This window comes from Idiotropiscis lumnitzeri, chromosome 18 (genome assembly GCF_059441095.1).
Source record: "Idiotropiscis lumnitzeri isolate Australia: NSW breed Sydney's pygmy pipehorse chromosome 18, RoL_Ilum_1.0, whole genome shotgun sequence".
NCBI lineage: Eukaryota > Metazoa > Chordata > Actinopteri > Syngnathiformes > Syngnathidae > Idiotropiscis > Idiotropiscis lumnitzeri.
Window position 1 is genome coordinate 12,217,987 of NC_142408.1, and position 12,538 is coordinate 12,230,524.

General features: G+C 37.9%; 1 protein-coding gene across 1 annotated transcript in view; it reads left to right on the forward strand.

The window, feature by feature from the left end:
* Positions 1-12,538, forward strand: part of LOC148319548 (uncharacterized) — a 49,027-nt gene that overhangs the window by 18,876 nt on the left and 17,613 nt on the right. The window contains exons 17-31 of the mRNA XM_088282172.1: positions 10-54; positions 464-517; positions 1,046-1,090; positions 1,182-1,235; positions 2,716-2,823; positions 4,159-4,212; positions 4,611-4,664; positions 5,397-5,441; positions 6,372-6,425; positions 9,162-9,206; positions 10,837-10,890; positions 11,048-11,101; positions 11,173-11,226; positions 11,678-11,731; positions 11,915-11,968. Coding sequence (XP_088138298.1) covers positions 10-54; positions 464-517; positions 1,046-1,090; positions 1,182-1,235; positions 2,716-2,823; positions 4,159-4,212; positions 4,611-4,664; positions 5,397-5,441; positions 6,372-6,425; positions 9,162-9,206; positions 10,837-10,890; positions 11,048-11,101; positions 11,173-11,226; positions 11,678-11,731; positions 11,915-11,968 — 828 coding nt within the window. The remainder of the gene's footprint in view (positions 1-9; positions 55-463; positions 518-1,045; positions 1,091-1,181; positions 1,236-2,715; positions 2,824-4,158; positions 4,213-4,610; positions 4,665-5,396; positions 5,442-6,371; positions 6,426-9,161; positions 9,207-10,836; positions 10,891-11,047; positions 11,102-11,172; positions 11,227-11,677; positions 11,732-11,914; positions 11,969-12,538) is intronic.

The following is a 12,538-nucleotide window of genomic DNA, read 5'->3' on the forward strand; positions in this document are numbered from 1 at the left end:
TGTTTGCAGGGAACACCAGGACGAAGTGGTGGGGCAGGGCCGAAAGGAGAGCCTGTAAGTATGGTGTCGCCTTACATGTTTTGCTTTTTTAAAATTGGATTTCTAAAATTATATCATTTGAAAAGGGATATAAAATATGATGGCAGCTGGAGCTTATATAGATACGTGCCCTTTAAAAGAGTCTGTATCACAAGTCAATCTGTTGGGAAGGAATTTGTCATTTTAATTTCTCTCAGTATTGGAAAAATCTCAGTCAAGGCGTAATTTTTATTCTGTAATTTTAATTTGTCTTTTTTCATATTTCAAGTTATTTTGGTGGTATCAACTTTCATGGATTCACAAGCCTGATTTCATTTGAAATTACAATACTGTACACAATAACATACACAATAGAGTGTTTTTCATATATTTTGTTCTTGTATGATTTATTCTTTTTTTTTTTTGTTATTTGTTTTTACCCTAGGGGCCTGTGGGAACCGTGGGTATGCGGGGTGAACCCGGATTTGAAGGGCCAGTGGTGAGTTGCAGTCATAGGGGGCTGCTGACTTATACTCTACTTTTTTTTTTGTACCAAATGGCCAGTTGTCTGGAGTGGGAAAGCTGTTTTATGCACACACATACAAATAAATTATATATATATAATTATATATAATTCTTTTTTCTTTCATCTGTGCGGCTTTGTCCAAAGTGGTACCGGGCCGGGGCCGGTGGTTGGGGACCACTGTACTACTTTACAAAAAGCGAGGATATTTTGTACTCATTAATTTGTTGGGGTTTTGAATTTCTTTTTCACATACTGTCCTTTCAAGGTTTAAATCACATGCGCCTTGAAAGTTACCCATTGTATCATGGTTTTATTTGAAAACGTCATCACCTTGACAATGTCACCTAGTGGCTGACTGCTTCCAGGATCTCGACCTGTACTTTATATTTCTATTTTGAACTCTTATATTTGATTTCTTTCAGCTTTTATGTAATTTCCAAATACAGTCTTTATTTTGCTGATTAATTCACAAAAGGCTTACTTTACTGACCTTTTGTCCAGGGTGTACCAGGAGAGCCCGGACCGTCGGGTTTCTCTGGCGTTACGGTAAGCTTTCATAAGTAAAACTATTTCATGTACGTTTCACTTTATTCATCTCCTAATGATTATTGATGAAAGCTGCTTTTTTTATGTACAGGGCATCCGGGGTCCAGATGGGGACAAGGGGATTCCAGGTCCTAAAGGAGATAAAGTAAGAAACATCTTGACATATTTTTAAGTATATTGTAAGGAACAACTGTCCAAAGACGGACCTTCAATTTTTCACTTGCAAGAGGGTTTTGCAAAGAAAGAAATTGACTTGGTTTCAATAACGTCAGTTCTAAATAGTTGAGGAGGGCAGACACTTGGTTCAGAATAGTCAATATTGTTTCTAATAAAGTAACATTTTGCACACAAAGTACAGAACACCTCAATCTCAAGTCTGCAATGTACTGAAATCATGGCACCCTCTGAGCCAGTAGGTCACACTGCTACAAAGCAGTTAGCAACTTAGTTCTTCTGTAACTCTCTGTTCTGGCCACTCCAGACAGACCCATAATCAGATTTCTACTGATGTACTCACTCTCTCTACCTCAGATGAGCTCATTTCTACTCCTCTCCAACCTGGTCACTCCGAAAGAAAACCTCAACATCTTCATTTCCGCCACATCCAGCTCTGCTTGCTTTTGTTAGCCTCTTCGATCACAAAACACCCTTACACTTTCCTCAACCCGTTCTAACCTGCTTGGATCTTTCTTCATCCGCTTACCACCCCAACTGTTGTTCTGGACTGTTCACCTCAAATTTTTAAGTCAGATACCGTCACTATCTCTTCTCCCAAATCTTTGTTGCGCTTCTTTCCAGCACATGCTTCCATGTTTAAAAGTGTCACTCCATCAGCTCCCTGCCTTCACAGATCACAATGTCATCTGCAAACATTATGGTTCCATGGGGATTTCAGTCTAAGTTCATCTGTCAGTTTATCGATCTCTAATGAAAATAGGAGCCCCCAACTGGTGCCAGCAAACATATTTCCATCGCTATCATTAATCACCCTATCCTCCTGCAAATCCTTTACATCTCTATTTCTTTGTCTGGACAACCTGTAAAGCTCTTTCTCATCTTCTTCAACATCTGCCTTTGCTCTGTGTTACATTTCCTTGTATATTCTTGTCTCCTTTCCTGAGTCTTCTCTATGTCCCACTTCTTCTTCGTTAACCACTTTTCATGTATGCTTTCCTGTACTTTGTGGTTCCAACACAAAGTTTCCTTTTAACTTTTCCTACCAGATGTTCCAAATACTCTCCGCGATAGCTCCTTTACATTTGTGGTCCAGTCTTCTGGAGCCTCCTCTTGCCCACTGAGAGCCCCTCCCAATTCATCACATTAATCACTTCCTCCAAATCTTTTGTAATATTTGTAGTAATAATGGTAGGGTATTACTATGAGTCGCAAAACTCACTTATCCATTAATGTTGAAGCTCTTCAGATCAAGGAACATATCCGTAATGCAAAAGATTAGAAGTGACAGTCTTGAGTCAATGAATGTTGGATGTGATATTAGTGGAACACAAGGAAGCAAGTGACATGTCTTTGCATACTAGTCGAAAGACAAATGTGATGTTCAGATTTTCTGCAGTCGGCTCTGTGCGGTGTCTTGGTTACAAACTGTAGTTTCTGTTTGATTTTAGGGTTTTCAAGGGGCAACTGGTATTAGAGGCCCTCAGGGAGAAAGGGGCCCCGCTGGGTTTCCAGGTTACTTTGGAGCCAAGGGTCAACCTGGTCCCAAAGGCATTGAGGTACTATGTACGACACTTTTTCGAAGTAGTACATCGTCAGTGTTCTGCGGTGGAATCAAAAAGCAATACAACTTCCATGGTTAAAGGTTGAGAATTTGTCAGTTGTCAATAACAATAATATTTGTAATATGAATACATACATTGAACAAGAATTCCTCCGAAATATGTTTAAGAATATATCACTTTAATAAATATGAAATCAGTCAACCGTGTCATAAAATATAAATGAGTGAATTAGAATAGGAAACACATATTCATAATGGTTAATATTTATTGCTTTTCTATATGGCGTGAGCTCATTTGGGTCGTTGCGTTACGATCGCGTGCCTACAACTTTGAAACCCAAAGCAGAGCAAAACACAAACTTATGAGCCAATACAAAACTTTATTAAACCAAGGTAGCATGAGAACGCGATCAAGGTAGAAATGCAAAGTAACCAAGCTCAGAACCTCATCAGCATAGGCTGATGGGAATACAGGAAACACTGGTGGATGGGCAGAGCACAGTGGAATTTACACGCCGGAATAAGTGACAAAAACCCGAAATGGAAATGAATGTAACGGAAGTGCTGTAAACAATTAACTAAACATAGGTGAATATAATAAGTCCTAACTACACAAGAAAGGACAAACACATGTAAGCAAGACAGGAATCACTAAAACCGGAATTATTTACATGTGGAACTATGAGCAACAAACACAGGATCGAGAGAACCTTGCAAACGGCAATAATATTCCGGCAACTAGCTTCTACTTCTCCAGCACCTTTATACCCATCTGATTGAAATGTCAAGCAGGTGTACAATGGAGGCTCCGCCCATCCATCGGGCTTAGTGACTGGAAAATTACCACAAGTCAGCCATAGAACATGGCACATAGCCCATCCCAGCAGACTTTTCCCAGCCAATCACAGGGCATATGATATATAAACAAACATTCAAACATATGGGCTGATATCAAGCCTGAATGAAAATTTTTTAAAAAAGCGTAAAAATCAAACAATGCAAATAAATAAGTGACAAATGAATAAAATCAGCCATCAAAGAGGTTTGTTGAATTGTAATGTAGGCCTTGATGATAACAAACACCCTATTATGCAAAAGAAGTCATTGTAAAGAGGTGGTTGCATTTAATAAAAAAAAAGATAATTAAATAAAAGTAATTAAATTAATAGAAATTCATTTAGGGTAAATAGAAGTACAATTGAGTTCTGTGAACCTATACCAAGAAATATTATTTTAGATTATTCTGTAATTATATTTATCAATTTGATGAATCAATACACACTTTACTACATGATTGTGTTGGCTTGACTGATTATCTTTCCTCATTCAGGGCGGAAATGGTGAAACGGGTCGTCAGGGAAAACAGGGCAATAGTGGATTAAAGGTCAGTGGGCACTTTTTTTTTCCTTGCAGATTTTATCGTAATGCCACACCTTTCAATGTTCTCTTTATTGGAATGATGCATTCATGGGATTTATGAGAAATTTGAAAATCTGTCCACCATTAAGTAAAGCAGGTACCTGTATTATACTGAAACATATTTTTTTACTAGGCACAGTTTGGAACACTTAATGACTTCACAGCTACATTTGAAAATTGTACATTTGAACAACAACCATTTCCTAATATGATTATTGTTATGTACAGTGACTGCTTTATTTGAACATATACTGTAGATGCAAAAAGGAAAACAATTAAAAAAACACATCACCACATGCAAATGAACACAATAACTGCACCTTATGGCCACAGTCGCGTTCATCAATGTTAATTTTCTTCAAGGGTAACAGAGGACCAGATGGACGAAATGGCAAAACAGGACCCAGAGGGAACCGGGTAAATTAACCGGGTCTTTTTCTTGAATTCATAATTTAGCCACTACTTAAAAACAACTTTGTGATAAATAAATTAAAATAAGAGAGGAGAAAACATTCTGAACAAGAATGTAAGAATGTCACTTAATGGCACTTTAGCGCAGACCTTTGGCTGAACATGCTGATTATTCCTGATTGTCTTACTCATTCGACTGGAAAATAGTGTCAAGCTTGGGATTTTTGTTTGTTTGTATTTGTAACAACCCGTCTGTTGAGTCAGATAAGTCACCACTCACTTGCCTTCAGTGTAAGCTGTAAGTAATAACACAAAATTAAAATTCCATCTCCTCTGCACCAACCATTCACAAGGTTATTCTACGCACCATGAGTTTCTTGGAATATGGTTAAGTAGTTTTTGCATAATGCTGCTCACTCGTTTTAAAAACTAGGGCTATCACAAATGAATGTTTTTTAGAATCTACTCCCACCTATCTGCTCGGTGCCTCAGGTCAGCGAACCAGCTGGCTCGTAGTAAGGCATAGCACTGCGGTCGACTTAGCGGACTTAGTTGAATTTTATTTCCCAGCCCTAATCAAAACACAACTTCTTGCTTCATACTTTCTGTGAAGGAGGGACTTCCTCAATGAAAAATGGAGAAACGAAAAATCTCTGCTAGCTATGTTGTAACTGCTAGTATACCATACAATTAATTTTGTACCTTTTGTATCTTTGTCGTCCTCTTTCTTTTCTTCAGGGTCGGTCAGGACAAAAGGGACCCAGCGGGCAGCCAGGTCCATCGGTAATCTTGCCTGTCAGAAATCTGTTTACATACACTCCGTAATTTTCTTTAAAGGTCAGGCTGCGTATTAATGTTGGAGATCAAAGGCAAAGATCAACATCATTTTCATTCAGTTGTCATGCTTTACGTCATGCTTGAAAAGATTACCGTATATTCCGGACTATAGATCACACTTTTTTTCATAGGTTGCATGCGCTCCTGTGACTTATACTTTTGAGCGACTTATACGTGAAAATAAATAAATAAATAAATTACCCGCGAGAGGACACTCTAGCCTATCCACCAATATCTCACACTGCTTACGAATACAACTGAGAACAACACACAAATGGCGCTCAGAATCAAATTCGGCAGACTACAAAGCTGCAAGTAGTGAAATATGCAGCTGGAAATCATAATCAAGCAGCAGTGAGAAAGAACCAAAAAAAAAAAAAAGCAAGATGGCCACCAAGGAACAGGTTTGCTAGTGGCTGCTTGAACAACGTGCAGTTACGCTATGTCTCCAAGCTCAGGTTCTTGTCGAGATCGATGAATATCAAGGTTTGCTCCTACTTCATGCAACGTAACTGTCTCGCTCTCAGGCAAACTAACATGAACCCTTGACACCTTTGCTGTTCATGTTGTCTGTTGCACAACCTAACATTTTGTAAGAAAAAAAAAAAAAATTACCCGCAAAAAAACGTGACTTATACTCAAGTGTGACTTGTGTATGTTTTTTTTCGACCTCATTATGCATTTATGGTCTGCTTTGACTTATACTCCGGAGCGACTTGTAGTCTGGAAAATACGGTATTTGAATTTTCTGAGGTGTTGATGCTTAGCAACACCAAAACATTTCCTTTCAAGTAAAACAACAACTTTGGGGAAAAAAAAGTTCTATCTTTGAATGTTTATGTATGTCTGTTTGTGTATTTGATTGACGCATTTCAGGGTTTGGCGGGTCACCCTGGACCACAGGGACCAGAAGGAAAGCCTGGTACACAGGTTCCCATTCTCTGTCATATTTTAATCGGTTGTAAATGATGTGTGTATGTGTTTTATATTAGACACCCTCTGCGGTTCTGTCATGTTTTATATGAAGTATTCTCAGCATTGGGATGAACTGTATAATTTAGGATTATTTTTTTTGTCAATGCTTTACTTGTTGGAATTCTCTTATGTTCGCCCAAACTACTGATTTTGACTGATATTCTCCGCATAAGTCAAGGCAGGTCGGTCAAGGCAAACTTTGATGATCCTGATGATTAGGTGATACACTTAATTGTTTTAGCACAATACAAAAATATGAATTCAAAAATTAATATTACAAGGGATTCTCAAGTTGCCACGTGAAGGGGCTTTGTTATGATGCAGTCCAGGCAAAAGCCGAGTGGACTAAACCACAGAGAAGCAAATGAGGCAAGACAGCAGTGCAGGGGTGTGCAGCTATACTTGTCAGGATCAAAATCATAAGAACAAAAATTACATATTTGGGATCTCTGCTAGATACAGTATAGGGCAGAGGTAGTCAATTAAAAGTCACAGAGGTCCACGACTGAAATTTCTTCCAATTAAAAGGTCCGAACCAAAGTCCAACTTCCCTTAATGTCTAGCCTATGTTCACATTTTTATATAGTTTCAATATTTAGTCATTTTCAACAGAGCGCACTTATATACTAAATATTTAGCAATGTTCCCATTAAACACCTTTCCCAGTCAAACAAATATAAGGCGTTTATTTCACATTCAAGAAAATGTGGCTCCAGGAACTTCAAGGTGCCACTTCCAGAAAAAAACAGTAAAATATCCTGCAGAACTATATCAAGTGCTAAGCATTGAGTTAACATCTTTTACCTTTTTTTTTTTTTTTAAATCAATGAGTTATCAGCCGAAAAAAATGGAAAGCCTAATTATCCAAGTAAAACAGGTCAACATGTTCAGTACACAATCAATAAAAATGGCTGTCCTCATGAAAAACTAATTCAAAATGAGCTTTGACAACACTTTTTCTTTTGAATATTTTTTTAACTTCTCTTAATGAGAAAAATTAGTTGTGACTGCCCTGCCAGTGACTTAATTCTGTGTTGGAACGAAGTCAGGGCCATTGGGATTTGGTAGATTATTTCACACATCTGGCCTTTGTGTTTTCCTTTAAATAATGTTTGTGCAACCGCATTTATGCACTCCTTCACCACTCAATGTTTTTTTTTGTTTCCCCAAATTCCATGATACTTTTACTGAATATTCGTTTGCAAGCTGCTGGGATGTAAACAAAAATGTAAAAATCTGTTGTACTGCACTCGAAGTTTGATGTTTTTGCGTGCGCTCACCTCAAACGTCAGCGGATAACTGTGCACAAAAGGGCGGTGCTTTGTTTCGTAGTGGCGCTTCGCAATGTTGCGACGGTTTCGGAGCATATGATGCACACTGGTTTTGAATCGGCTGCAGCCAGAACGAAACTAAATTTCTCCGTCCATTCATTTAAAACAAGACGCATCAACCTCGCGAACCTTTTAGCAAGGCATACTGTCAGCAGCACTATCTTCCGGTCTGCTGCGCAATTGGCAGTGGATCGTAAACAAATGATTTGATTGGCTCAAATCAGTGACGCCTTTTCCGTATTTACTAGAATTGCAGCGCCAACGTTTGCGAACGCGCCCTGAAAAAAAATTCATCATAGATTGGGCATGGGTCCGGTCCGAACCATCCCGCGGTCCGGATCCGCCATTTGGTGATGCCTGGTAGAGGGGATTAAATCTTCAACATATCAACAGTCAGAATCAAGCAGAATAAGTGAAGGAGACTGTAACATGGAAGGCCAAACAAAAACTGTCAAAAGAAAAAATGGGAGGCTAGACCACCTGGGTAAAAGGTATAGAATGTGAATAACAAGAGGCCTTACTGGCTGAGGACGGGCTTGGTCAGATGATGAGCACGCACCGAACAACAGAGTCTGCTGGATTCACATAAAAAAAAAAGTTTGGACATAGGTTGCATGGTTCCCAACATGACTAAGATTTAAAATGATGTAAAATATTTTAAATCAGTGAGGCGATGATACAAAACCAAATCAAATCAAAACATAGTGCCAAACGATAAAAACAAAAGCACAGTTCATGACAGCGATATAACCTGAATTTGCAGAAGTTGGAAAAAAAAACACTTCAAGGGTATAAATGAAAAACTATCAAATTTAAAATGCAGGTACATCTTACTTAGAGTAACTTGTGTTTGATGTTTTTTTTCTCCACTGAAAAGAAATAAATCATCATGCGTAATTCATAAAAAAAAAAAAAAATGTGAATGTCATGACTGTAAACTTGATGTTTTCAACTGATTGTTCAGATCTTGGTGTTTCAAATAGCCTTGGTCAAATTTAACCTCTAGCAATTATCATTTATAATAATATTTAATATAGCACACTGGCATGTGTTTAATTATGCTGCAAAATCTATTTTAGATAATATGGGGCTTGGAACTGGTGATGGACAGAAAAAGTCACTCACTACATAACGCCTTACTCCAATTCATTTGACCGAATTTTTTCGGTGTTATTGAAACTGGTAAAAAAATTTTAAAAAAAGACAAAAGAAACATCCAATAAAAACAAAGGCTGTAAACTACATGTTCTGGGTTTTAGACTAATGAAAATGTTCATCCAGTCCTGAAGAACGTGTTTGCATGCACCATTATTGACCTCTGCTGTGGGGAAAAAAAAACTTATTTTTGTCTCTTTTTTAGGGTGCCCCAAGTGCAGCTGGCCCTGTGGGTAACAAAGGGATCATGGTCAGTGAATCACTTGTTCAACAACCTCTGTGTTTACTTGATTACATTGTCGCATTTGCTGAACTTTTAAGATGATCTTTGTCTCATCTGATTTCTTGACATTCGTATTCATTCTATGCCATCTAAGCTTACTTGCTTGTAAATGCGCGTGTGTTGTCGTCAGCACGCAAGCGCATGTAGGCATGGATAATTGAGCTCCTTTGCCTTCTCTTTAATTGAGAAGTCATTGTTTCTCATATGACCCACAGTCATAAAAAATAAAATTCACACGTATCCTGAACCTTGCTCAAGACACTCAGGTTTTTATGATCTCAAATTACTCGATGCTTAGGTTCAATCTCATGCACAGATTTACATTTGCTAACAGCCAATCAGAGTGATTGTCTCAGATGACATTTTTCATACTGTGATTGGTGGCTCATTGTACACAGTAAACAAACAGACCGAATTCAAATGATCAGTTCATCAACAAGCTTTGAGGAAGCCTGATAACAATCCTGATCATTTGAATCAGGTGTGTTGAAAGAGGGAGAGGAACAGGCAGGACAGTGAACCTCGAGGGCCGTGTTTGGACACGATATACACCAGGGGTCTTCAATCCTGTTCCTCGAGGGCCGGTGTCCTACCCTTTTTCCATCTTTCCCTGCTGCAACACATCTGAACGATCGTTATCTAACTTTTGTAGACCTTGCTGATTATCTGATCATTTGAATCAGCTGTGTTGCAGCTGGGAGAATTGGAAAACCTGCAGGATACCGGCCCTTGAGGAACAGGATTGAGGACCCCTGATATACACTGATAAACAATGACTTCTCAGCCATTCTGATTGTTTGCTCTTGTGTAGTGTCGACGGACTGAATGTGATTAACATTGACTGTAAGAATCACAGGATTTTTCTCAAAAGACATTCTTTTAGAGATGGCATTTAAATGTGCCTCTGACTCGTGGGTATCCCTGCCAATTATATAGATTAAGTAAGCCAGTCAATGTCTTACTTAATCAGCCACGCTCTCTGATTTGTGGGCCGGGCTCTGTGGGGAAAAAAAAACATTTGTAAAAACATTAATAAAAATTAATTAATTGCACCGCGTCTGCCCCTGAACACACCGCGCCACCGGGCATCTGCCAACTTTGCCATCCGAGGGTACTGTACCTCTTTCAGAGGAGGTGAAATAACCAAATCTGCAAACGGGTGGAATTGGCTGAAACCTCACACAATATGTCACAATTTAGTAAATATTTTTCACAAGTCTATACTATTGGTCAGTTCTAACGTGTGGGTGTTATTTTCAGAAATCTTAAATGTTGAAAATGGCTCGCTGTCTTTGACTATGCAATTTAAATGACTGAACAAACATGCAAAAAACATTTTTGGGGTCTCCTGAGAGCTGACGATTTTGAAAGTTCAAGGATTCCTCCCGACGCCAGTGATATGCATGCAACAGGCATTATTTGACACCAAAACAGCACGTTATTCTTTTCCCACAAATGCAACTTAAACCAACTGTTTTGTCTTCCAAGGTGTTTAAAACACACGGAGATATACGTATAACACTTATATAATTCTACTGTGCCTCTCATTATACTAACTCAGCCAAACTTTCTTTCTTTCTCTGTGACTTATTTTTAGGGTCTTCAAGGAATTTCTGGAGAAAGAGGATCTGATGGACCATTGGGTTCGATGGTAGGCCTCAATATACTGCACATTATAGTATAAAGATATCTTGAAAAAAGTGATCTGAGGAGATTTATTTAATTCAGCAAATCATATGTTTAAATGCACAACTGCAGTCTAATTCACTGAAAGTCTGATAGTCATACTTATTGCATTTTGATTTAAGGGCCCTCAAGGGTCGCCAGGACCTCAAGGCATGACTGGAGCCCCAGGCGAAAAGGTTGGTCCGAAGTTGCGCTACTGTAGTGCAATATCTACATTCCGTGTATGATGGAATGTGTGATGTCTCAGGGTTTCACAGGGAAGCCTGGCGTGGATGGACCACAGGGCCCAGTTGGCATGTATGTAAGTGATTGCTCAACATATTAAAAAATATATTAACCTGTTTCAATGTAAATTCATTTTACCATAACATAACATCCTCAAATTAATTTTGATGGTAGTGGTTACCATGTCTGCGTCACAGTCTATTCTTGTCTCAAGCACTCCTGTGTGGAGTTCTTATGTTCTTCCTGTACTTGTGTGCCAACAGAAATACAAGTGTAAAAAGAACATTACCTCAATAAATAAAATGAATTAGTTTCATATCTTAAACTTGGCCAGAAATAAATGTGTAAATGTTTTTTTTTTTAGTGGTAATGTTTTTAATAAACCTTTAAGTAGCGGTAATTATCATGTTATTACAACAACTTAATGTCAAACAAGTACGTTTCTACCTTTGATAAATGCTACTTTAAAAAAAAAATCTCATTATTCTGATCCTCTTGTGTCTGCATGTTGTTGCTTTAACCATCAGGGTATTCACGGCACCGTGGGCATGCGAGGGTATCCAGGAGCCATTGGAGAGAGGGTAACCTAATGTTTCTTTTTTTTAATGTTTGATTTAATTTAGAAAAGCAGTTTTGACATGGGTATGTTGCTATTGATCATAATTTCAATCTCAACCTGCAATTTTGGTTAGGCAAGTAATTTATTCATGTAATAAAACAATATTGCACGCAAAAAAAAAAGTCTTGTTTGCTTTCTCCCCCAGGGTGAGACTGGTTTTCGAGGTTTTCCTGGGCCTGCTGGGAAGCCAGGGCCTCCAGTAAGTACAGTATATACCAGTAGTTGCTGTACCTTTGTCAATGATTTTACTTTTCTTTTTTTGGTGTGTTTGTGGGAGCAGGAAGAATTGAGAACTACTTGCAATATTTTCTGGAAAGATGCATAGGGAGGTTGAACATTTAGATATTTATGCCCACGAACAGTGCAAATCCTCATATAATTGACACCCAATTAAATGCATCAGGGAGAAAAAAAACTTTTGATTTTTTTTTTTTATGAATCATCAAAAACACTGTTAGCTAATAGACATCCAATATGCGTCATCCACGAAATATGTGGGTTCATTCCCTAAAAAAAAGAAATAAATATATTTAGAATAAATAATAAATAATATTTCTTATTTATTCTGGAAAAATCAGATGGCCAATATTAAATCAATTTATAATTATGTTAACATCATGGGACTATTTGTTTGCATTTTTAGTTAACTTCGTAATATGATTATAATTATTATCTAAAAAAATGTTCAATCAATGTAAAGAAAAAAGACAAGATTAATTATTTATTTATTTATTCATTTTTTTTACGACAATATATTTCTTTTTACTGA